Source organism: Anser brachyrhynchus (genome assembly GCF_964034855.1).
Source record: "Anser brachyrhynchus genome assembly, chromosome: 16".
NCBI classification, from domain to species: domain Eukaryota; kingdom Metazoa; phylum Chordata; class Aves; order Anseriformes; family Anatidae; genus Anser; species Anser brachyrhynchus.
In genome coordinates, this window is record NC_137734.1 from 12,335,635 (window position 1) to 12,361,379 (window position 25,745).

General features: G+C 40.1%; 1 protein-coding gene across 11 annotated transcripts in view; it reads left to right on the plus strand.

Moving 5' to 3' along the window:
* Positions 1 to 25,745, plus strand: part of PTPRT (protein tyrosine phosphatase receptor type T) — a 582,374-nt gene that overhangs the window by 263,047 nt on the left and 293,582 nt on the right. For all 11 annotated transcript variants that reach the window (XM_080557602.1, XM_080557611.1, XM_080557610.1 and 8 more), the window contains one exon: positions 24,391 to 24,662. In XM_080557602.1, the coding sequence (XP_080413728.1) occupies positions 24,391 to 24,662 (272 nt within the window). The remainder of the gene's footprint in view (positions 1 to 24,390; positions 24,663 to 25,745) is intronic.

Sequence of the window (25,745 nt, forward strand, 5' to 3'; positions counted from 1 at the left end):
TTGAAACCACCTGTGGAGGTAAAAGAGTAACTTTCAAGATATACCAATCCTTCTTTACTTACAGCTTGCTCTGCATACCTAGTTGAGAAACTAATGCTTCAATTACTGTGCCCCCTAGCCTCTTTGATGCCTTAAACGGAAAACCACTGCACCCTTTGGGGCTTTGTTATCTCCTGTGTACTTTGTGATGCATCAGCTTGTGGAGAAAAGATAACGGTAGGGAGGTCTACAGATTTTTTTTTCGTTCCTGTAAAAATGCTTTCATTTAATTTGCGGCTTTTTCTGTCCATTCCAGTCACAGCAATGTTCACTTGTTCAGTTTTGCACAAAAGGTGAAAATAATGTGCGTAGTTTCTCTTAATCCACCTCAGTCATTGAATTCAGCACATTGAGGCAAGCCATCAGAAGACAAATTCCTCTTACAGCAGCAGCAGGAATTAGGACTCTTTAGAGGGTCGCAATTTATCACATGCAAGTACAATATGTCTTGCTTCACTTGAACTGGACTTCCAGAGATTTAATTGAACTATGTTGCCGTTGGCATTTTTTACTGCTGCTTGGTCTGACTTTATTGGGTATCCAAACCAGAGCTGTTAAAGAGCAAAATTAAAGCTGAGTGAAAAATAAAATTGCAGAAGAACAAAGTGTTACAGGAGGCAGATATCCCTCTGTTTTATAGAAATAGGACTTAAGTTGCCAGAGGCATTGTTTGTGACTTTATAGCTGAAGTTGAATTCTCTAAAACATGTACAAAACTAAAAAGTGACACAATATAATGCAAGATTTAAAGATGTAGACAAGCACATATCTGTTAATCTGGCCCTGAAGCTTAGAAAGGACCTGTGGTATATCAGGAAGGAATCGCCTTGGATGAGTGACATAGTTGATTCTGATAGCTAAATGTTTTTACAGTTCTTCGGGTGTGCTTTCTGTTGAGGCAGAAAGTCACAGTCCTTAAGTTTTAAACAGCTATTTAGAAGTGTGTCAGAATTTAGAAATATATTGAGAAACTGTTCCATGTGTTTTAAAACAGCATCTGCAATGTATGCTGGCACTTGTTTTCTAATAGCTATTACAGAAAACTTCTATATGTGTTTCCACGCTTGGTTGCTCTTTTGTGAGCTGACAACATAAATGTTTTTCGTGTCGTTGTGAGATGGTGATGGTGGAGACACTCGCAGCATAGATAAGCTGTTGTCCAAAATCCCGAAGGAGACTGAGGCACAACTACATGTGATTGTCCCTGTTGGATCTGTTAGAAATAGATACACCTGCTCGGATGACTTACAAGTGTGTTTGTGTAGGATTTGTCTTAAGTTGTAAGCTATTATGTGTCATTGCAACGATACCGGGCAAATTTCTTTTCTGTTCACGTTCCAGTAAGTGGCGAGAACAAGTTGCCTTAGAGGGGAAAAATGGATATGGAGGGTCGTAGCAGTCTTGTGTAGCTTTGAATGATGATGTAGGCTACACTGGTGCAAAAGGATCAGAAGGGAATGAAAGGTTAAAAGGGCACTTGAGACAAGCACTCTGCTCAGTAGTTTGATTGAGATCCACAGCTAAAGTAGTCCTTAAAATAAATTCGGCATTGAGCACTAAATTAAAGATTTTCTATTTGTACTTCAGACCAGAAATCCCTTAAAATATAAATACTTCTAAGGTTATTGTATCTTGCAAATGCAAAGCATTTTTAAAGCAAATATAGCATTAATTGTATTAAAATATTTTGAAGGCAACTTGTTTACATAGTATGTTGGGAGGAATATGGTTGCTGCTCTTTGTTCCCTGTGCATCAATGGTTATGTATTTTTTTTGGATTGGGTCTGTTGGTAAGACAGAGCTGGTGTTTGTTTCTCCATCTAAAGGCAAAGATTTGTTCAGGAGCTGGAAATGCTATTGTTGTCTGCAAATGCAGTTCCAGCTCCCCAAACTGCTACCGTCCATTCAAAATCTGCTTTCATACTGTCTCTGGCATTCCTGTTAGAGCTTGCTGACTCTGGGTGATGATTGTCTGCATTTTGGAGGCTGATCATCTTACTCTCTAGATCCAAGGCCAAATAAAAAGTGAAACAGAAGCAAGAGAAATATTGGGAAATGAGTCAACGTGAGTATGTTTGGGGTTTTTGGGTGGTGGGAAGCCTAGAAATTTGGGCAAATGGGTAATGTTGAGAATTTTATTGCCAACCTAAAGAAAAAAAAAAAAGACTGTATATTTGCTATTTGTTATGGAAGCAGTTGTTCCTTGCTCATAAAAGGCTCAGTGATCTGATCCAGAAATAGAAACAGCGCTTTGTTGCTTAGAGGCACAAGTTGTGATGAGTAGAAATGAACAGTGAATAACCCATCAGCTGAAAAATGCCACATACAGGATCCGAACTATTACAAACCCCAAACAAATTCATAGGTGTCAAGCTAGGTTTGTGAATAATTCATAAATAAGAAAAGTTTCTGTGTTACAGGGTAAATCACTCATGTAAGCTTCTGCTCAGCCCCTTCTCGCAGTAGTGACTTTCGAGCTCGTGCAATCGCTATGTTTTTTGGTTTTGCTTTTTATTCAAAACAAGCTTTTTTTGTTTAATTTAGCTGAATAGCTGTGTCAGGAATGCAGTCGGCATCCATACCCCTCCACCAGAATTTCACAAGGAGCTGAGACATGGACCTCTGTGATCTTCTGTTGAACAGATGGCCTAACAGGAAAAAAGAGTCTAGTTCATGCTGGGATGGCCACTTACATTGCTTCCCCAAGATCCTGCTTCCATATACACAGAAAAAGAGTAATGCAAAGAATTTCCTATCATATTCATTGCAAGGGTTTGCAGAGCAGTGTGGTATGGAAAGCTGATCTGGCTTAGAGAGCTGGTAAGAAGGGATGGGTTTCTAATACTTACACATTTTTCTATTTTTTTTCTTTTTGAGAGACACAGTAAAGTAGCAATATCAGTGTTTTACTCTTTTTGCCAAGCATAAGATCACCGTTGCTGAGATTAAATCCTCCAGTGACTTTTAGTTTGATATTTCTTTTTGATGTTGCAGCAATAAGCAGAAGTCTGGCCTTAAATGGGCAAGGAAGGCATTGGCATATGAGGGGCAGAAGCAGCTAACTACTCAGATTTTTGAATGATTTCTAATGTATTATCACCGTCTTTGTCCATATCATGTTAGAGTTCATTAAAAATGACTTTTTTTTCTTTGAACTGATTGACACAATGTTCACTGAAATGTTTTTCCCAGCTCCTGAATTTAGCTTGCATTTTAATAGATGAAACTGTCTTACCCTGGGTTTTGATCCCCTCTGGTAGCATCAGTACTGTGGTTGGATTTTTAACAGATGTGCGTGTTTTAAGTCCCTCTTGAGCTGTGTGAAAGATGGAACCATACCAGTAAGCAGGGAAGAGGCATGTAAACAGAATTTTGAGCACAGGGATCACTGTGTATCTGCTAATTCCTGATGAATTCTGTTGGATGCTTTTCCAGCAAGCACAAATTGTCATGGTCAAACAGCCGCTGTAAATAATACTAGCGACCACTTTCAATGAAGATTTAAGTGGGGCATAAAGGCATTCTGGATTTTTTGCCTATTTCATTATTGAACATAAAAGATCAGTGTGTATCAGTGTGTTGCACATGTTAACAAGGTTAGGCAAAAGTCCCAAAGATCACAAATAAAGCTTATGAGTTAGTTTGTAGGGATTAGACAGTATCAGCCTTGAAAGTCCTTGTTGTGAAAGTAAACAGTAGGACTTGGAGGACTGTTGTTATCCCTAACGACTTGCTCATCAAATAGAAGAAAATCTATATGGGCAGGATGAGATAAATCCATGTTTCTTCACAAACATATGCATCAGCACATACTTCAACAAGCCCTATAAAAGTGTGTGCTCTTCTCTAAGCCTGTCATAAAGGACTAAATTATGCTGCTGCACTGTGTGGTGGGGTAATATATTTGAGCAATCGAGACTTTTGAACGCTAACCGCATGTCTGTCCATTAATTAGGGAACTCATTCTGTCCCATTTGCCTTTAGCCGAGGAGGCTGCACTCGTTGGACACTCTGAGGATGAAGGATAGCTTGTCTTGCTGGCATGCCTTTCCCATCTGCTTTCTATTTTGGGACATTTATGGGTTAGGCTGGGTAGGGGCAAATCCCCATTGACATTGAGGTGTCAAGGTGATAAAACATACGAAAAGTGTCTCTCCTGATGTGTTAAAGGAAAGGAAATTCTGAATTTCATGGGGTTGGAGGTGGCCTTTGGACTCTCTAAGTTATTCAAAGCTTGTTTTAGAAACAGTTCTCTGGTAGCATATCTTCAAGCAGCAGCAAATCTGGGATTCTCAGTAGCTGAATAAAGTGTTGTTCTTTTTTCTTTTTTTTTTCCCCTATATAGTAAGCCTCAAAGATTTCAATGTTGATAACTAATTACCCAATCTTAGAAGAGTTTCTGTAAAAGGTGTTATTCTGCAAATGTTCAGTATAAAATTCCTTGTACTTTTTTCTTTGGAAGGTATTACAGGCTAGCTGGTTCTAAAGAGAAAATACCAAACTAATTAGTTGCTTATCTAATATTGTTTGACAATTTGTATATATATTTGAAGTTAAAAAATAAATCTCACACTGACGAAACTTAAAACTACTGGGACTGCTCTCTGGTTGACCTTAATGTTCACTCAGCCTTTGAAGGGAGAACTGATCCTCAATATTTATATTTATTAGGGAAATGTTGGCTTTTAAGGAGCTGGTAGGAGCTTTCTGTGAGGTTGCAGCAACAGGCCTTTATTTTGTTGTTTCACTCCTTGTTAGCTGGCGCAGGTGCTCCTGGTCCAGCGCTGCCAGCCTTGAGACTAAATGCATATTGTGGTTTCTCCTGTGGCCACCTCGGCTACTTTCTCAGTCTGAGCAGAGCAAGCATTGCCTCGCACGTACCTGCTGACTCCAGGAGCTGAACACGAGGCATGAACATGGCACGAGGAGTGAGGCCTGGAGAGGCCGCCCTGCCGCTGCGGCCTCCTTGGGCCGGGTGCCTTGGCTCTGATCTCACCACAGCCTCGTGTACTGAAAGCTGAGAGTTACAGGGCACGGTTTAACAAGTTGCTGGGCATGGTCTTGAAGTATAGTAGCTGAGACAGGGAGATTTGATGTAAAACATGTTGCTTAAATACTTCTGAAGACTATTAGGGGGTGTTCAGTGTGGGAAATATGAGTGAATGGAGGCTCAGCAGGGCCTTCGCTAACTGCCCAGCAGCTCCCATGGAGACTCGGTGTCTGGCCCTGCCTTTCCTTGTCTGCATATGCCTGTGCCCTGCTGCACATAATGCTTGGTTGCGCCATGCTGAGGAGGGAAAACTGAATTTTAGAGGGTTAGCTGTAAGCTTCATTTGTTTTTGTATGAAAATCTGTTTCATGTTATATATGGATGGAAAACTCGCTCACTATAATATAAGTTGATTCAGAAATAGGAGAAGAACTGTAATAGTTGTGTAAATTATGCCGTGTATAATCTTTCTTTCGGTGTTCTCCCAGTTCCGTGTTTTGATCTCTGAGGTTAGCTTTTCTTTATGCTTCAGTGACTTCCATTGCTAAATACGAGACAGCACTTCTCCTAAAGTTTTAGAAAGGCTTTAGAGCCTTTTTAAGGCTTGTAGCATGACTTAACAGTAGAGCATCTTAGACATCGAGGTAGTAATAACAGCATCTTCAAAAGCTTGATGAGTAATTAGAATTTACACTTTTTTTTTTCAAAATTGCAGATGTGTAGCTATACCAAGGTTTTACATGTTAACATATACTGTAAGTATGGCTGAGACTTTTGCCATACAATAGTGCAACTGAATATGTCAAATCCTGCCATGCAGCAAGCATATGTGCTGGAGAATGCAGAAATGGGCACTTGAATCAGGCACTTGAAAATTGTTTCTGTAGTACCACATGTGATATGAAGGTGTCTAGAATTGTAAGGAGTGTGGGCACCATATTTTAGGTCAAGAGGGAGTGGCCTCAAGCTGTACCAGGGGAGGTTCAGGTTGGAAATGAGACATTTCTTCTCAGAACAAGCAGTCAGGCATTGGGACGGGTTGCCCAGGGAGGTGGTAGAGTCACCGTCCCTGGGGGTGTTCAAGGAAAAGTTGGATGTGGTGCTTAGGGACATGGTTTAGTGGGTGACATTGGTAGTAGGGGGATGTTTGGACCAGATGATCTTGAAGGTTTTTTCCAACCTTAACAATTTTATGGTTTAAAAGTGTTTTGCTTTCCTTGATGTTATTAGTGTTTGGTAAGTGTCCTTAGATTTGAGTACTGTCATGACATTGATCAATACTTGGAAACATTTTTGCTGCGGCTTAATACCAAATGTTAACGCAGCAGTTTAGCTGTTCACAGTTTATTTCATGTTTCTGAAAAAACAACAAACTTTCGCTGCTTTGTGCTATTTGGAATTTTAGATGTTCCTTGACATTTGATTTCTAGCATCATTGTGTATGAAATGGACTTACTTGGTAGTTTCCTAAATAGCAAAAGGTTAAAACCTTCTTCCTTATTGAGACATAATGGAAATATACCAGGGAAAACGTACGTATGCTTGTGGCCTAGAGAAATCCTGTAAGATTGAAAATGCATACCCTTTGTTGGAAACACAGTGCTTAAAAAACTGATAGGCAAACTGTTGCGTGCTGAGTCTGACCAGTTCTGTGACCGGGAAGAAACCAGTCTCCCCCTGTTCTTCTAAATTCATCCTTGTGATGGAGGCTGCATGAATGCAAGGTAGAGACTGACCCAAATGGGGCAAATGATCTCAATTCTTCTTAGCTCCTTAATGCATTATTATTAATGCAGTGGCTAAAGAATCTTGAACTGATTCAAATAAAAATGGTACTGAATCTAATACCTTAGAAGAAAACTAAAACAGGGTGGGATTCATAAAGATTGTTTGGAGGAAAGGTTACGCTCGGCATGGAGTATCTACAGTAGTGTGAAATCAAAATTTCATAAAGGTATCTGTGTTGAAAATGTAAACCTGTGGCATGTTACCGGTTTTTAGTGGAATATGCTGAGCCTTTGCCTTACCAGGGTGAAACATAATTGCTTGTCCTCAAAGCAAAAGCTGCAAGTGGTATGCGTTCAAAATGGAAAGATGTGTTTTAAATGGACTGCCTGTAGGTTTGGAAATTGGATTCCTCCTTACAGTATACAGAGGCAAACTCGCAAAGGAAATTGAGGAGGACTGCTCTAATTCCGTTCCTCTGGTGGCTCACATCATGGTGCTCTGTATACCAAAAGTAATAGAGAAGGCTAAACAAATGGAAAAGCTTTGTTTTTTAAATGTAGTTTTTATATCACAAGCAGCAGTGGTCTGTCTCAGGTATGTTTCTCACTTGAGGGATTAATGACAAATGCAGGATTTGAGTTCTGCATACCAGTGAATCTCAGTGCTTTATCAAATAACTAGAGAAGGCAGTCTGCATGCCTTTTTATTTTTCGAGCAATTTTGATAGTCTGAGAAATACTCAAGCTATCCAAACACACTACTGCTGTCCTTGACCAGTTGGTTATCCTGGCAATATTGTAGGCTACCTGTACATGCGCTCACATTTAAAGGAATATCTTATGGGTTTCGTGAGATTACTCATCGCAATGAGTTCAGGTCAGTGGAAGCTTAATTAAAGTTAATAAAAAATTTATAATGATACATTTTATGTTGTATATGACCACCAAAGGAAGAAATCTCAATTATGCGTTTTGAGAGATTTTCTTATTTCTCCTTGGGATTCTGTTTCCAACGCTGGATGCATGTAATCAGGGAAGCAGAATTGGCACTCAGTTTTCATTCCAAGTTGTCTTTTTATGCAAAGATGGTTTCAGTTCAAATATCCCACCAATTCCTGTGCTACTTGTTGTCTGTGCAGATTAGAAAACAGTTCTGAACAATTACTTGACAAATGCTATAATGCTTTGGGGGACTTATCTGCAAAACAAAGTTTTCAGGGTGGTAGTTTTTTTGTCTGAAGGCATTTGAAAAAGCGTCGATCGCTTTAGGGAAATATCAGCATCTTTAACTTAACAGGCACACAGATGTACATGGTTTTTAAGAGACTATACTGAACTACTTCCTTGCAGGCCAGGTTATCTTTTTATGGCTTAGTTTGATACTGTGAAGACAACTGAAGGGGAAAGGGACACCAAGCTGCATTTTTAATTGTAGTAGAAGCACAGTGTGAATGTCTGTCACACAGCATATGGTTTTGATAAAAACTAATATACACCTGGAATTACTACATTACTGTCAGTGTTTGGAAACCACGAGTGAAGTCAAATGAAAATCATCCCTGGTTTCTGGAAACTCATTCGGCTATTTAAACTTAAAAAAGAGCAGGGTGTGGATGCCAGAGAAATTGCCATCCTCAAATCTGTGTCAGGACAATGTTGTTGAAGCTGTCTACAACACAACTCTTGCTGCAAGAATACAATTTGATATATTAAGCCAGGAGGAATGCAAATACGATCGCAGACTACATTTCTGTAATAGAGATTAATGGGAAAAATGAAAGCTTGATTGCATCCACATGCTTGGAAAGTTAGTCTGCATGAATTTGTGAAAATTCTAGTTAGCTCAGTGTAAATCCTGCATAAATTGCTCGCTTGTTTGCAAGGCCATGAGGAGCAATTATTTTACAAAGATAGATAATCCTACTGAGAAACTACGTGTTAATAATTTGGCACTGATTCTGATCCTGCTGAGTTTGGGAGGAGGCTTATTTGTCTGCTTCATTTAAGAGAGGATCAGGACCCGGAAGAACTGCTCCAAGTATATTTTAAGTTGAGTTCCTTCTACGTGAAGTATTTACAACCTGTTTCAGCTGCAAACTCTTGAAATAGTGAGGGTAAGCCTTGCCTATGGAAAAATCTGTTTCCTTTTGAACTTAAACCAGTACTGAAAACTTCCTTCACGTTCTGAAAATGTGACTGAAGTTTTCACTTTACCTCTTGGCCATCTGAAATGTTCGTCTGTAATTGCCTGACACTCCACTCAAGTCACAATACTTTAAGTTGTTACAACACTCTCATTTAGAGTTTTAACTTTTATTCCTGCTTATGCTGGGAACATCTTATGGTATCATATGATAATGATTAAAATGTGTAGTCCCAAAAGATGTTTCATACCTGCTTAAATTACAGCGATTTTAATACAAAGAACTAGTGAAGTAAAAGCAAGTCAGAGCGCTGTCCTTCTACTGAAGTTCACGTGTATCTTGCCATTGGTTTCAGTTGAAGAATTAAGAAATTTTATCTGTAGGAAACCATGCTACCATTTGTACCACGATGTGTAGTTTGTATATGAGAGCAACTTATTCAACCATTGCTACTTTCGGTGGCATTTTTGAAGACTGAAAGTACCTACTGAGAGTGACTGCTGGGACTGCAATGAAATAAAGCAATGTTGAAATAAAGCAAATAAATGTAAACTTTGAAGATAAAAATGGCATTCCACTTAAAAAAATAAATGAAAAGAAGCCTATTAAGAATAATTTTGAGCTGTAGTATAGACACTTGAAATTGGGGTGAAAAGATAATTTCAGAAAAAGATAATAGAGATACTAGGTTTATTTAAATCTTCTGGCTGCAGGAAATGAGAACCGGTAAGTCAGCTAGAATATCAGTAATTAGCTTCATCTCTTTGTAAAAGAAAAAAAGAAAATAAAAGAAAAAAGAAAAAACAACAAAAAAGTACTCTTCAGACTATCTAAATGATTATTTGCACTAGTCTCAATTCTAGAAATTATTCTGTCCTGCTTTGGACCTTTCCTCATGGGTGTCAGACCAACGTACTGTGGGTCAAACAGCCAGTTGTGGTTTTGGTAAGGAACAAGAAGTCTTTCTGATATTCCGAGAAAATTTTGAAGTGAGGTAGATGATTTGCTAATGTGTTTTCTTTCATAGCTGTTTAATTGGTTACTAAAAAGAAGAGCTTGGAGTCTTTTTCTTTAACAAAAAGAAAAGGGATGATCCTAGAAGGCTTGGAGGTAAAAACAACCTAAACAATAACAAATAGATGTATCCACGTAGGTGAATCCAGCATGAAAGGCTAACAAGCAGAGTGCTTGCAGGGGACAGCTATGACTTTCTAATGTACAGAAATTACTTAGATGCCAGTGTAATAATGGATTAAAAAGTGGATTTAGCAGGGATTTTGAAATACCTCCTGAGAGTTTATTAAATAAAGTAATCCTTGGGGAGTGGGACACACAATTCTATTTGGGATTTGAAGACTATTCAAGATTGAAAATAGTCAAATATGGCAGAAGGTTGACAACCGATGGCCCAAATGTCTTTCCTAAGAATGCATTCAACTGTGCTCTGTAGGAGGAAACGAGCAATTAAATAAGTGGCTTGGCACTGACTGCAGAGTTTGTTGTGAGCTCTGAGGAACTCGAGGCAAACTAGCAGCTTGCATAGCTGGGGTGGCGTAGGGGCTGTGTCTTACAATTTTGGATTAATGGTATGAACTCTGTTTACACTGCATCTTAAAAATATGTTCATGTAGACTCAGTCCTTCTGTAACTTTTAGCTCCATCCGCTTAACCAGAGTGCCACGACTTGGTGTGATGTTTGTAATACGGTTAACTAATACCCTTCAATAAAATGAAGTCCTGGTTGGTTCAGCGCACTTATGACCACGCGAGCCAGTCGTCTTGTGTGGCAGGTACTGTGTGTAAGCTACCCAAGGGAGAGAAAGGTGCATTTTGGTTGGATCCAGGGACTCACCAGGTACGACACTGGAAGCTTCTACGCAAGAAGTGGTATCAGGTCAGTCTGTCACTACCTGCTGAGCTCGGAATGGGTGATGTAGCATACAGCCATTTTTTCCCCCTGGAAAAAACATGGCCAGAAAGCATGTTTTGGTAGATACCATTAATTTCTGACCAAAATTTAATGTTGTGCATATGACACTAAGTTCCAAATGAACTGCAGTCCACAGGAAATAAATGTGTACCCACTGTTGGACAATTCAGTTTAAAAAAAAAAAAAATTACACAGGCATCCAGCTGGGCTCAGAAAAGCCCATGTGAATAATAACCTCTGTAGATATTAATAATTCTGTTTCTGCTTACTATCAAAGAGACCAAGAAGTGAGTCATGATAAAATATTCCAAATTATTTGTACATTAAATGCACTGAGCTGAGCATTTGTTTGATTAAAACACAGGGATGTATCCAGTGGCTCAAAGGCACAACAGGTTTTAAGCTACTCAAATGCTTTGTTATTGAACACAACTGTCAAGTTATTTGAGTAAAAATATTTGTCAAGTTTCAGTAGCTATCACATGTTAACTGAGACAACGATTAGAATTCTGTGCAGTGATGGATCCAGTTTAATAATCTTCAATTGCAACTGCATGGTTTGGAGTTTAAGCACTAATACTGTTTTGTGTCATCATGGGTCAGTCGCAAAATTCCCCATGTTATGGAGAAACTTCTTCTGTTTGGATTAACTTAGTATTTTATTGTGGAGACTTCTGCACTTTCTCTGAATGGTGGTATTAGCCAGCATTGGCAAGTGAGCTGCTTCAAGGTAGCATTTCATTTTCTCTTCTTGAAATCAGTAACGTTTAGCTAAGAAGTGTCTACCCTAACAGGACTACACACTTGAAAATGAGGATGCTGACAGCGACTCTTCTGTTTAGGTTGCTGTAATTGTAACAGGAGTTTCCATAGGCAAACAAACATTGCCATTTCAAAGACAAATCTGGTTTAATTTAGTTCCCATGGGAATGAGCAAATCAGAGCGATCGCAGCTGGTAAAGATGTGGATTGAAACGACTGAGGCATCTTTCTCCTGTGCCAGTACGCCTACACGGTGGCGTGCATCAGCCTCTGTTTGCAGCTTTGAGCTGCTCCTTTTGAGAAATTCTTGCCCTGCCATACTGTGTGGTGGCTTGTGAGATGGTCTTAATTACGTCCTGAATTCCCTGTGCCAAACTCCATCCTTGGCTATACTGTGGTAAACCCAGAATAGCATCACTGACTTGAACAGCAGTTAACACTTTCTGCTGAAACCAAGCTCAGCAGCGTTGAGAATTTGTTGCAAAAATAACTCCACGTATAATCTTTAACATGTTCGGAGTTTAGAGCTGTAGTGCTGATTTCGTAAATGTGCAAATAAGTGACCATATGGTTAGAGCATTCTTATGTAAAAACAAACTCTTTCAGAAACAATTCTTGAGACATCGCTATAGTTGCCTTTTGGCATTGCATTTAGTATGTGTTTTCTGTCACAAATATAAAAGGTAATAATCCCTCTGCAGTTGCCTAGAAAATGTTACATATATAAGACATATGGAAGTTTTACATGAGTCGCAGAGGCCATAAATGTTGGCCAGCAACGTAGTAGCTGCACGTGTGCTAATGAGATATTTAATTCTGGCTGGCGTGTACAACGCTTCTAATTCTCTGGAATTGTGTAGGAAATTATTCAGCCATTTGTTTTCAGTGATTAAGCAAACAAAGAGTCTGATATAATGAAAATAAGACTGCTTGGACAACTTGGGGTCCAATCCTTTCTAGTGAAGTAAATTTTTCACCAAAATACTTCCGGTTGCTGTCCTGTTGATATGACAAGGGATTCTAGAGTGTCTTCCAGAAAATCCACATTGGTTTTGACCCTTGGGGTCCAACTCGCCCAGCAATTCAGATTTTATGTCAGTTTTAATTAAATACAACAGCAAAAATATAAGCATGGCTGCTTCCCTTGTCAAAAACAGGACCCTTACAAACACGGCAGTCTCACCTGGTGATCTCCTGAGACACTGGAAGGCGCAGTGGGTTTTGTCTGATGCACACTGATGCTGTCGATTGGTGTCTGGGAACCTTCAGGTACCCTGGGGTAACCATCTGGTGGCATTCAATCTCAGTGGCTTTAGAGCAGCCAAATGAAAGTAAACTGAACTGAACCTTTTTATGAACCTCAAGCCATCCATCCACACACCTCTCTCAAATGAGCCTGCACCCAGCAGGTACCCGTGGCTCACCTGGAAAGGGAGGAGAAGGCGTAATGGAGTTTGTAGTCTGTGTGCTTCGTCTTTCCAAATGTGTACAGAGGAGAGAAGTAAAGCAGGCAAAAGTGAAAAAAATGTGTTCAGAGACAAACCAGAAGTGGAAAACATGGGTCAAGACAAAATAAAAATAGGTAACGTAACGGGTGTGCTGGAAAAGGGCTGTTGGTAAGTTTTTAGATGTCTTAATTGGTCAGCCACTGTGTCTGGATAGTGCAGAGTAGGTGGTTTGTGAGGATAATCATGAGTTGTTAGTTATTTCATGTCTGTTGACCATTACACATATATCAGACATTCAGACATAGCTTTCAAAACCAAAAATAACTGTTATTGCAAACTTTGTGCATATCATGTCTGTTTAGGCATATCAAAGCAGGTTTCAGTTGCCTGTTTTGGTACGGAGAGGCAGCAGACTTGACCTTTGTCTTGCTGCCCCCTGCCTCCAAGAAGAGCTGATGTTGCAGTAGCTGTGATATACTGATTTAATTCTTTAATTGCTTGCAATCAACAACCTACAACATGCTTTCCTTGAATATCTGTCTACTTGGTGAGAGAGAACTTTATTTTTAGCCACTGAGTTTTAATGAGATTCGGAATTTTATTTTTAAAGTACGTACCGTATTTATAAACAAACTATGAGGCACACATAATAAATAGCAATTACTTTTTCAGAAAAGTCTTCACTGACTGCTACCTCTAAACTCGTTTCTTTTTGGCATTTCCTCCTGAGAGAGTTCTTTAGCATCTATTTATAAACGATGCTCGTTATACAAGTAGGTGTATGCCTTGAACTTAAAAAATTGATCAGTTTTTTCAGAGGGTGTATTCAGAGGCTGCGTATTGATATCCAACTATTTCCATGAGAGAGAGGCATTCGGCAGCAGCCAGTTGGTCACAGGTTAAGTCAGGTAAGGAAGATACTTAATATTCTGCTGAATCCTGAGCCTTCTCGGAACTACACTTGCAGGAGGCTTGGAGGGTTACTAATGTCCCTGCAGCTCATTTTTGTGGGCCTTCTCTTTCAAGGCTCAGCTGTAATAAAGCTCTTGGGTCCTAAGAACAAGATTTGTAATGTCTTTAAACAAAGATATTAAGCTGACTTATGACCATTCCCTCTCTTTTGTTTATTTGCCCATTTAATAAGCTATACTTTATTAAGCGTTTAAATCAATTGCCTATTTTATCTAGGTGTTAAGATAGTAATTGATAGGATAGATAGTTATCAGACTCCTGGAATTGAAAAGCAATAACACCTCTTCAGTTTTAGTGTACATTTTCATGTGTTTTAAAAAATGATGTTGCAAACAAGAAGTTATAATTAAAATTATAGAGACTTCTGGTCTGTTGACTGTAGAGAGGAACATGTTCATTTTTACAAGATTCATTTACCTGATAGACTGGAATAGCTTCATTGCTAATGGACCTGTTTTTTTATAGTACTGCAGAGCGATTTATACCATATTTATAAATAATGGAATAAGGACAGTCTTGAAGTGTACTACGGCAGTGACCTTAGCAACATTGAATGTTGGCAATGAATCTATTAAAAAGTTTTTCATTGTTGAGATTTATAGAATTGTTTATGATTCTACAGCACACACCACTGTTTGTTTCTCAGTGAACCTAGGCTTATGGCTGTGTCAATCAGTCTTTTATTAAAGAAACATTTATGAAACATGGGAAGAAAATTCTAGAATTGACTGTAGAGCCTTGAGAGCAGAGCATTTGCAAGATAGCTTTAGAGCAATGGCTCTCATCTGAGATTTGATAATGATTTCTGCTTTGTAAATCAAAATTTGAGTTTGGTGTTGGAAAGGAGAAGGTGATTTGTCCACTGATGCTATTCCAGCAAACATCAGCTGCAAATGCTCTTAGGCTGATTTGTGACGGAAGGACCTGCTCTTGAGATGCAGGTGTAAAGCAACACTGGACATCACCTTGCACCAGCAAAGAGAGAAATTTTGTCATGAATCTTCATGATAAACTGCATAGTCCTTGTTACAGACCAAAACTGTTAGGTGTCAGTGCTCTCAGGAATCAGAGCCAAGGTTTAGAATGAGCTTTTTGGGCGTGGGAAGTGTAGTTAAGTGTCACTTCGATGTTTGTGCTCTATACAGATGCTAATTAATTTTTAAGTGCTGATTTTCCACGCTGAATCTAACAGTAGTTTGGGTACAAGTATACCCGTATTGAGTACGGGCTGCTAGGGACCACTCTGAGCTGTAGCTGAGGCCAGAAACTAGCAGCAGAGAAAAGTCTGTATTTTTTTTTCTAGTCATTTGTGTAGCACTGCAGTCAGTTGTTGTACAGAGCCAGGATTTCTAGCCCAGTGACCATGCCTTCACTAGAAATTGAGATGACAAGAAGTCCCTCTGCTGTGTTGGATGCTATCTCTCTCCCAAGTGCTTATTTTCGTTGCTGTTTTGTGCCTTCACGTTGTGGTTTAATTTTCTTCAGGACAGTGAAATAATCCTCATTTGTAAGTGGGGGAATTATGAAGTCCTGTGTGTTAACTTCACATTGAATCCTCTATGCTAACTTCCCATTGGAAATATGTCAGTCTCTGTCTGTCCTTGGTAAATGCCATGGGACTATGTGAACAAGAGCTACACGTTACATTATAAGAACAATGCTTTTAACAATAGAGCAGTGAGGAAGGTATTTTCACGTGATGATTTAAATATTCTTGTAAGGTTAAAAGCGCCTCCCTTTAACATATAAGGTCCCTTCCTAAGCATGAAGTGGGGGAAAAAGCAATAAAATATAGAAATAAGAAAAATGAGCAAACAAATTTGGGGTATGTTGCAAGATTCTGTAATAACCCAGAGTGGCTGCAAAGCTTCTGGACTCTGGGTGTCATCTCTTCCTGAGACCATTTCTCTGTTGTTGAGAGCTGGGATTCTGAAACTTCTCACAAAACATTTCATCCCAAAGTCCCTGCTTTACAGCCTTTTGCAGAATCCCATCATCCACCTTAAAGCCCTCAGCTAATTAGGCTCTGGTTGGCTTTTGCAGTCACTTGATCTTGTTTCCATGTCTGTGGGTCACCATTACGCAGCCCTGGGAAAACATTTGTAAGAGGAGTGGAGTTTGATAATAGCTGTGATTTACTGGTGTCTGGATGCCACTGAAAATGCCTACATTGTGGCTCAATTGGTGGAATCAATGAACAAGTCTGCAGCGTGCAATTATGAAACTGTGGGACACTGGTTTCCCTACTTCTGAATATTGTGCTGCAATTACTTGGTTTTGTAATAAAACAGAAGAGCTGCAAGCATCCTCCTTCCCAGAGAAACTGTGAAATGTGCAAACCAGACCCATGTTTATTACACACCCAGTTTTCATCAGCAGAGGGGTGGGCAGCAGGGGAGGGAGGGGATCGTGCCCCTCTGCTCTGCCCTCCTGAGGCCCCACCTGGAGCCCTGCGTCCAGCTCTGGGCCCCCAGCACCAGGAGGATGTGGGGCTGCTGGAGCGGGTCCAGAGGAGGCCACGAAGATGCCCAGAGGGCTGGAGCACCTCTCCTGTGAGGGAAGGCTGAGAGAGCTGGGGCTGTTCAGCCTGGAGAGGTTGTTCAGCTCCGGGGGGACCTCATTGCAGCCTTTCAGTACTTGAAGGAGGCTTACAAAAAAGATGGGGAGCAACTCCTTGCTCAATCAGATATTGACAGGAGGAGGGGGAATGGTTTTAAACTAAAAGAGGGGAGATTTCGATTAGAGGTTAGGAGGAAATTCTTCCCTCAGAGGGCGGTGAGGCCCTGGCACAGGCTGCCCAGAGAAGCTGTGGGTGCCCCATCCCTGGGGGTGTTCAAGGCCAGGTTGGACGAGGCCCTGGGCAACCTGATGCAGTGAGTTGGAACTGGATGGGCTTTGAGATTCTCTCCAACCCAAACTATTCTGTGATTCAGTAAAAGTTGGTGAAGTTTTATGCTGCAATCTTAACTTCCTTTAAATTAGTACAGCAAATATTTGCAGTTGCTAAAGCAATATGTGATCTGTCTTGTTCCCAGAGAAGATTTTTCTTACAAAAAAAAGCCCAGCAACGTAATTCTTTTCATGACATAAATTTCCAAAAGAAAAGGTCTTTACAAATAAAGGTTGTCTCTTTAAAAAATATTTTCCTATTATTCGACAGTTTCCCAAGCGAATGAATTGTCCTCATGAATTATATGGAACTCAACTTGCAGTTTATATTCATATTTATCCGTGAATCAGGCTCTTTTTATTCTGTGGTAGATTAATTCAGTATGGCCCACGTTGGAGAAATAAAACCCATGGGTCTGATTTTGTCCTAATATTTGAAAAAGGGATAGCAGCTGTGAGATATGCCTTGTTTAATTTTGAGTTTGTACAAGCACTGCTGTCTGGGGTACATCAGTCAGGGAAAGAGATTTCTAAGCTTTCGTCAGTGGTTATACACGAGTATGAAGAGTAGGGATATAAAAATGGGGGAAGTATGAAGAAGGTGGGTAATCATAACTTTACATAAAATAAGAGCTGTGAATTTCGTGGCAGTAACTTAAAGCCAGTATATGGAAATACTTTTTTTTTTTCCTCCTCCAGCAGCACAATGCATAATTAAACTGTAGAGCTTGTTGAGACAGGGTATTATGTCTGGCTGACTCGACAAGAATCGTGGAAGGAAGATCCACCTGTGGCAAATCAATGAAAGGGGGAGATGCTGCTTTTCAAGTTCAAAAAAAAAAGAAAAAAGAAAAAAAGCTGATGAGCAGATGCTGAAATGATAAATTCTACCACATACTGTTGTGATTGTTCTTTTCAAAATAGCCACTTTGTCACTACTGGAGGGCCCAGTATTGAGGTAGATTGACTTGTTTTCATATATTGTCCGTATACAAATTTATTTCATACTCGATGTAGATGCTTTTCAATATCCATCCTGTGGTGTTCAGACTGACTTGACAGCATTATAAACGTGCTTTACCAAAAGCTGTGCGAATACGTTTTGTATTTGGGAACCTTACTAGGAAAGGCATGAGCTTCTGTAGTTGGCTGGCATAGGTGCCTCTTGCTAGATCTCTCCTTCTGTAAAAATGCCAATGATTACAGACTTCCAGGTCGTTTTACAAGATAATGAACTGGCTTCAACCCTAATCCAGTGCAACTGAAATACTGGGAAAGTCAAAGCACTCCTGCGAAGGAAAGTCACAGCTCACCGGTCTGTTGGAACACTTGGAATTAAAAAGCTGTTGTTGAAAGAATGACTTTCAAATGCAGAGGATTTCCAAAAGGAATTTTGAGAGGACTCTTCCTTAAAAGAAGTGAGGCTGCAGTAGAAGAGACAAAGTGCTCGAAAGATGCACAGGTAATTAGCCACGACTAGCTGCAAACTGATTTTCTCTGTAAGGGAGGCTATCAGAGGTGCCCCTGTAGGGTCTGTGCTCTGTCACACGCTCATAATAACCTAGAAAGGATGCTGAGAAATCGTACCTGCCATTGAAATCAATATTATTCTAAATAACTTCAGTCTCCTTGGCCATAAGCTGTCCTTCATTTTGGTATCCATCCACACAGACTGTGTGGCAGGGTGGCTTTTTTTGTGTGTTTATTGAGGGTTCATAGAAATAGACCTTTCTTCCCATGTATGAAAACCACAAAGCTGTTTAGTCATACACTTATGTATGTAGGGTAAAACAGCTGGTGTAAACTGATGTTACTATTCTGATAAGCACCTTTCCTAGGATGTTTTGGTTTTGCATCCTGCTAGAACAGGTACATTTTCTCCATATCTTTATGAGATGTGAAGTTTCCAGAGCTCTCCTGGTACTGTAGTTCAGCCGCAGGAGGCTCCGTGCAGTGCAGCCGCTGCCGTGGGAGGCAGGACGGGGCCTCCCACCTGCGGGTGTCGTGGTCGGGCAGGGTGCTGGCAGCGGGCTCGGTCCGAGGCGATGGGGTGGTAGCAGCGGGTGGTGGCTCTTGTCTGCGGTTCACTGAAGGCCCCCGAGGGGCTGGAGCTCTTGCAAGAGGCTGAGGAGTTGCCCAATGTGTGGGACAGGGAAGGCTTTGGGGGGACCTAACAGCAGCCCCCAATGCCCCCCCCCCCCCCCCCCCCCCCCCCCAAACAAGCATTTTGGGAGGTCTGAGCTGGGACCTTTGCTTCAGGGAGTGTCTGGAGGATGGGAGGCAAAGGGTGTAGCTGCACATGAGATGTTTCAGACCAGCTGTAAAGAAAGCCCACGAGGGCAGCCAGGTGCTGGAGCTGGTTACCAGCGAGCTGGGCAGTCTTCCTGGGGGCTGGGAAAGGCTCTGTGGGTAAAAGCTCCAGGACAGCCCAACGGGGCCTCGTGGCTGGCCCTGCTCTGAGCGGGGGTTGTGCTAGGTATGGCCCGAGACCACGTCCAACCCGAATTACTCCGTGTTGAGTTCATTGTTGTGTCAACAAGGTCAGATGGCAGACCCATACCTTCTTGAGGATAGAGTTGCTTTGTGAAGAAGCAACACTGTGTGTTGTGGAAATAGGCTCGTGCATCAATGGAGCTGCTGGAAAACCTTCCCGGATTGTGGGAAGGAGTTTGCTATTTAAAAAAAAAAAAAGTTCTGTACCAGATTTTGGTTCTCAGGGTTTTCGAAGCCTTGTTTTGCAGTTGAGCATTCTGACAGTTTTCTTTCCAAGTTTACGTTCAGTCTTTAATGGTTGCTATAATTTCCCTTTTAAACGGCACAGTTCTTCAAAGCCAGCAGTGAAGGAGCATCAGCAGAGGTCTGTGGTGATCACGAGGGCTTCTCAGTGGCTCATTTCTTCAGCTGTCATTTGTCAGAACACACTCATGTAATCTTAATGAACAATGTGCAAAGCCATTAAAAACTCAATTACGGCTTTCTTTTTACTGCAGACGTGAGAAAATGCAATCATAAAGTGCTGATGTGTAAACACAATAGCCACCATCTGCTGCAAAGTAGCATTTCAGCTCAAAAAGAGGATATATGTTGCAGATGCATCAATAATAGGAGGCTTATCAAGGCATCATTATGCACCAAGCAGGGGAAAAATTGAAATTTATGGCCAGCTAGAGAGCACTTCATGGTTTAATTCCCCAATTTTCAGTGGTATGTTTAATAACTATGAGAGAGTGCCTTTTTATGTTCCCTGTCGTTTGAATGGATTTTTAAAAATGAATTTATTTACCATCTTCCCTTCCTCCTTGCTTCTGACTGATCTGAACATAACACGTTCATTTTTAGTTATTCAGGAAGCTGGTAAAATCAGCAAGATATTAATTAATGTAACCTGTTGATCCAAGAGCACTAAATTTAATTGACCTGATATTCAGCTGCTTTAATGAGCATGTGCTTCTGTGTCCAGTAAATATATAGTAATAAAAACAAACAAACCAAAACAAATTTTCACACAGCATAGGTAATGTCTTCTCCCCAAACTTTTTTTTTAGTTCAGTGTCTGTTTTATGACATTTGAACTTTCCAGATGGAAGTAAATAAAAAAACAGAGCCAAATGATTTTTCTGTTATTATTATTGTTCAAAATCGCTCTAAATAAGAGTTTCTCCAGGATACCTTTTGTTTTATTCAAATCCTTGCCTGGAGACATTTAAGTGGCTTTCAGTCATGCATCGATCAATAATTTCCATTTGTGACATGTTAATTCATTCCCTAGTTCCTTATATGAGTGGAAAATGTGACAAGTGGCTTGTTGGTGCCAGACCAGATTGTACCTCTTTTATTTGCACATATAGGCCTATAAATTGAAAATAAGTCCCATCAGCTTCAATTCTGTATTCATTCTAAAGAAGGCTGTCAGGCTCTGAATCACAATATGTCACTTTATTTTAAAGATAATAAGGAAAAACACATTTGTCCTTAAAAGGCTGTTTGGAATTATTATTTTTTTTTCTTAGTGAGAACAATTTTTGAGCTCTTGGACCTGCAGTAAGTGATGTACCCTGCCCACGGGAGCTTCACTGGGCACAGACTTCCTAACAGATCAGCGGCTCCCAGCTGCAGGTCGTGGAGCACGCAGAGCAACCTTCGGAAGGTTCTGGAGGTTGGGACAGGACGCCCGTCCAAGTCCACAGTGCAAGAACAATGCAAAGCATATACAGCTGGGCATATTTGGAGACCAGTTTGTAGTATAATTGATAATACGAACGATTTACATTACAATTTATTCACAACAGCAAGATTTTGTAGATGGATGTATTGTACCCAGTATCAGTTTCAGTACTGATGGGACTTGAAACGCCCCTACTGAGGCCAGGCTGGACGTGGTGGGCGCTGTCTTGACCAGCCAGGGAAAGGGTTTCTTGTGGGAGCTGCCCTGTGACATCTCCGTGGAAATAAGTGCAGGTAGAGACAGATGGCAGACGGCAGGGTGTGAGTACTTCTCTCTGCCAGAGGTGGCACCGTAACTGGAAATTTTTCATCTTTTCCACTGTCATATAAAATAACTGTCTCCAGTAAACTCCTAATAAGAGATAGTAAGTCTTTATAGTATTTTCTCGTTTATCTCTAGGTATGCGATATTAAAAAAAAAAAAAGGCAACCATAAATTATAACTAAGAGACTATGAATAATTTGCATATGCCAATTACTTGTAAGGCTATTCTTTTAGAAACTAAGACTATAATTATTTTGTTAAATGTTTTTTGATGGATGGCTATTTCACTTGCTCCTGTTGTCAGTCACTCCATCCAGGCTTCGTACTCTCTCTCGAATTGTCAGCAGTTGCACAAAGGGCCATTGTCATTCTGCGAACAGCGTGTGATTCACTTGTTTGGTGGGCGGCAAAAAAATAAAATTGTAATTATTGCTTTGAACTTTTTATAAGAGCTGATGTTTTTCTCCCGGAGGAAAGCTCATTATTTTTATACATGAATCTGTAAAAGTGAAATATTTCCTAACTCTATCACTGAAACACTTGCCTACCCTAGCACAGTTCAAGGCCCTACTGTGTTACACATAGAACAGCTTCAGAGTAGATCTTCAGGGTAGAGATGCGTTTATTATCCAAATGCAACAGAGAGACGGGTTGAGGAGGTGAACAGAGGTGAAACGACGTGCCTTGTGATCCCATCGGGGGTGGAGCAGAAATGAATTTTCCTGGGTTCCTACGCAGGGTTTGCAGACATTTAGTCCAAATCCTTGTTGATGCCCAGCATCTCTGCTTTGCTTTACTGAGTGTTTTGATCAACTGTGCCATCATCCTCAAATGTGAGATCTGGTCAATGTACAACTTGTCTTCATCTCATTTTGTACTGTTTATGAATATGGCACTGAAACGCTGCAAGTGGTGCGTTTTGCAGCAGCCACTGCGTTCCTCCACAGAAAACAAAGATACACTACTGTTAATCAGCAGTTACACAGTGGCTTTTCTCCCAGATTCTCGGCAGCAGTTTTTACTGTTCTTACTTGATTTATAGGGGAAGATGAGGCAGCTTGTGCACACTGTCAGAGGTCACGGAGGTGAGTGTTGTAATTAGTCTTAGAAACCAGCCCATCAGATTTCCAGCTGCGCTGCCTCCTCAAGCCTATTGGTAATTGGACTTTGGGTAAGAAATTATTGTAGGTCATACAAACTGCATCCAAATCTCAGGTTCTCAAAACTTTAGTTTATTTGGGTGTATTTTTAAGAATAATATAGCACCCACTGAAATCTCTTTAATTGAGGAAGGGGATTTTGTGGTTGACTGGGAGCAGAAGCATATCAACAGTTGAACATTTGTCAAAATCTCGTCTTGCAGACTACAATTATTTGAAAGAAATTAAAAAGTTTGGATTCAGCTCATGTGTTTCTTCAAGGTCCTTGCTGTGAATCTGGAGTTTCTTGATTTGGGACCTTTGGGATTTTCAGCATATCAAAATGAAAGATAGGGTTGCCAGAGAGCATCTTGCCTGTAGCTTTTCTTATTTCTTAGTACAGCCTCTTCCCCAGCTGTGCTTGCATTGTACTTGAATTTTCCAAGGTCTCTAGAGTGTGTGATTTCTTTATGAAAGATTGACTTTCTTCTGTATCCATGCTTTTCAGTACTTCACAAAATGCATGTGTGCATATATATATATATACATGTGTGTGTATATATATATACATGTGTGTATATATATACACACCACATAAACACAGGAAAAAAAACAGTTTTGTGGGAGAAAGTTGCTGGTATCTGCTGATTAAAAAGAAATTAGAATATATGACTGTTCAGTGGACAGAATTGATCAAAATGTTTATCTGGCTCATCTGAGTGTCTGTCACACTGCTGTGGCATGGAATAGGGAAAGTCAATAGGTTAGAAGTGAGGCAAAGCTTTTCAAACTCAATCTTCTGCGAACTGCAAGAGGCCAGTGGAGAAATACATTTGTAGCATGACTTGGCAGCTGCATCAGAATTCAGAATGTCAAGAGGGCTGCATTTGATTAGAAATTATTATGCCTGGCTGCTGACACACAGATTCCCCCCACCAGATCTTGGTATGTTCTTCAGCTTTTTCTGCGAGTGTCTGCACACACATAAAGCAGATCCTTTAAACAGAATTGAATCAAATAACTCTCATAATGTTTTTCCTTATTGCTAACATTTGTCACCTTGATGCATCTGTGAAGAGATGAGTTGAGACACAACGTGCTGTAAAATAACTGCCTGATGAATCAAAACACAAGTTCAACATCCAGTGCCATGGTTAATATGATGCAAGCTTCGGGGTTAACAAACTCATAAATTGCCTTAGTATCTATCTTCCTGCTTAAATTCAGCTGGTCCTTCCCTCCTAGAAATGTAATTGTCCTTGTTGCGTTATTTCTAGCTCTGATGTTGCTGTACACTAACAAGCCTAATTTATGTGGGTTCTGAAAACTGTGTATTTCTTAGCGTATTGCCACCTTCAAAAGATTTTGGTACCAAGATGCAGAGTTAACAGGTGTAGATTGGCATGAGGTGGGTAGGGGCCATGGAGACTAATATCAGCTAAGAATTTGGTCCATTGTTCAAGTCCTTTGTGTTGAATGTGCTTTTGGGAAACTAGATATTTGGGACTGTACGTGATAGGAGAGTCTTGTGGCGAATATGATTTTGTTTAGAGGGACTCCTTTATTCCGTGGTCATAAAATAATAAAAGCAAAGTAGTATTTTTAATTTGAGTTTTAAGTTATCTAATTAAGGCGGTTATAGTTGGCCCTGAATCTATTTGTATTTATACCCTGTAATTTTAATATCCTTTCTTTTCTGTTACCTAACAACTAGCATAAAATAGCTAGTTTGAGTTCTTCAGATAAATGTTTTGTTTCCTGGCATCTAAAGGAATCATTGACTTTTCTAAGGAAGCTGGCTTTACTGAAAGAGCTGAAAAGAAAATGCTTTTTATTTTTCTTCCTTTTCTTCTCTCTGTAGGCTCCTTCATGATGGTGAACAGCTCTGGACGGGCATCTGGGCAGAAAGCTCACTTGCTTCTGCCTACGTTAAAGGAAAATGACACACATTGCATCGACTTCCACTATTACTTATCCAGCAGAGACCGTTCGAGTCCCGGCTCTCTGAATGTCTACGTGAAAGTGAATGGAGGACCACAGGGCAATCCGATATGGAATGTCTCGGGGGTTGTTACAGAAGGATGGGTGAAGGCAGAACTTGCCATCAGTACGTTCTGGCCACATTTTTATCAGGTATGAGTTTCTAATATTTTTCTCTCTTTTTCCTCTGATCATCTCTCTAGGTATGAGCTATAAGCTATCAATAGCAATAGGTATTCTGAAAATTAAATTCAGATTTTTTTTGGCTTCCTCCTTTTGCATCAGAATAGGTTTACATATAGCAGTTCCTATAGCAAGAGATGATACAGGCATCTTGACACTTCAAGATCTTCACTCTTCACCCTTAAGATGTTGTCAGGTCACAGAGAAAGTTGGTCCGCTGAAGTTAAATTATTGGAAAGTTAAGACCCACTTGTATATTGTGAAGTATGCATGTAAACAGACTTGTACTGGCACTTTCCATGGTTCTAGATAACAATAAATACAACAGGCTGTCTAGAAGGGTAACTGCCTCTGCATAAACTTGTCTGACCTACTTTTGGCCTTTGGTTAATTCTGTAAGAAGGAATGATTAACATTTCTCCATTCAGCTTGCATCTGGATTATTGCTGCATATATGAGGGCTGTAAGTACATGACATACTAGTGAAATCTTGTACCATGTTATCAGCATAAGTAAACTCTTCACCAGATCCATTCTCTCTCTCCATCCCTCCTGTTTTTAACACTGTGCCTGTAAGGTAGTTTGACTTGTTCTGTCTAGAGATTTTTTATTTTCTATTTTTGTTAAGCAAGCACAAAGTCAAAGAAAGTAATGCATAAGTTATTTTCTGGTCATATTAATTTTACAGCTACTAGTTAGTAGACCACCTCGTGGGGCTACTTCAAACTTCATGCAGCAACTTTGGAGTCACTGTTTTAGTTTTAATTAGAGAAGGTTGCACACAGTGGATTCGCTTCTTGTTGAGCACTGAAGGTTTTTATCTTCAGGTTTTTCTTGTTTTGTATTCAAGAAAAAAAAGCCTGGGAGGTAATTGCATCCTACACCTTGCAGGAAAAGGAGAAATACATATGATACTAATAAAAGCATGAGTGAGACAGGAATTATGATAGAAGAAACTATGAAAAGGCAGTGAATACTCTGTGGATAGAAAACAGCAGGTAGAAAAGCTTTTGCTTTTTTTTTCCTTCCTTTTAATAACTGGGTAGGAGGTCT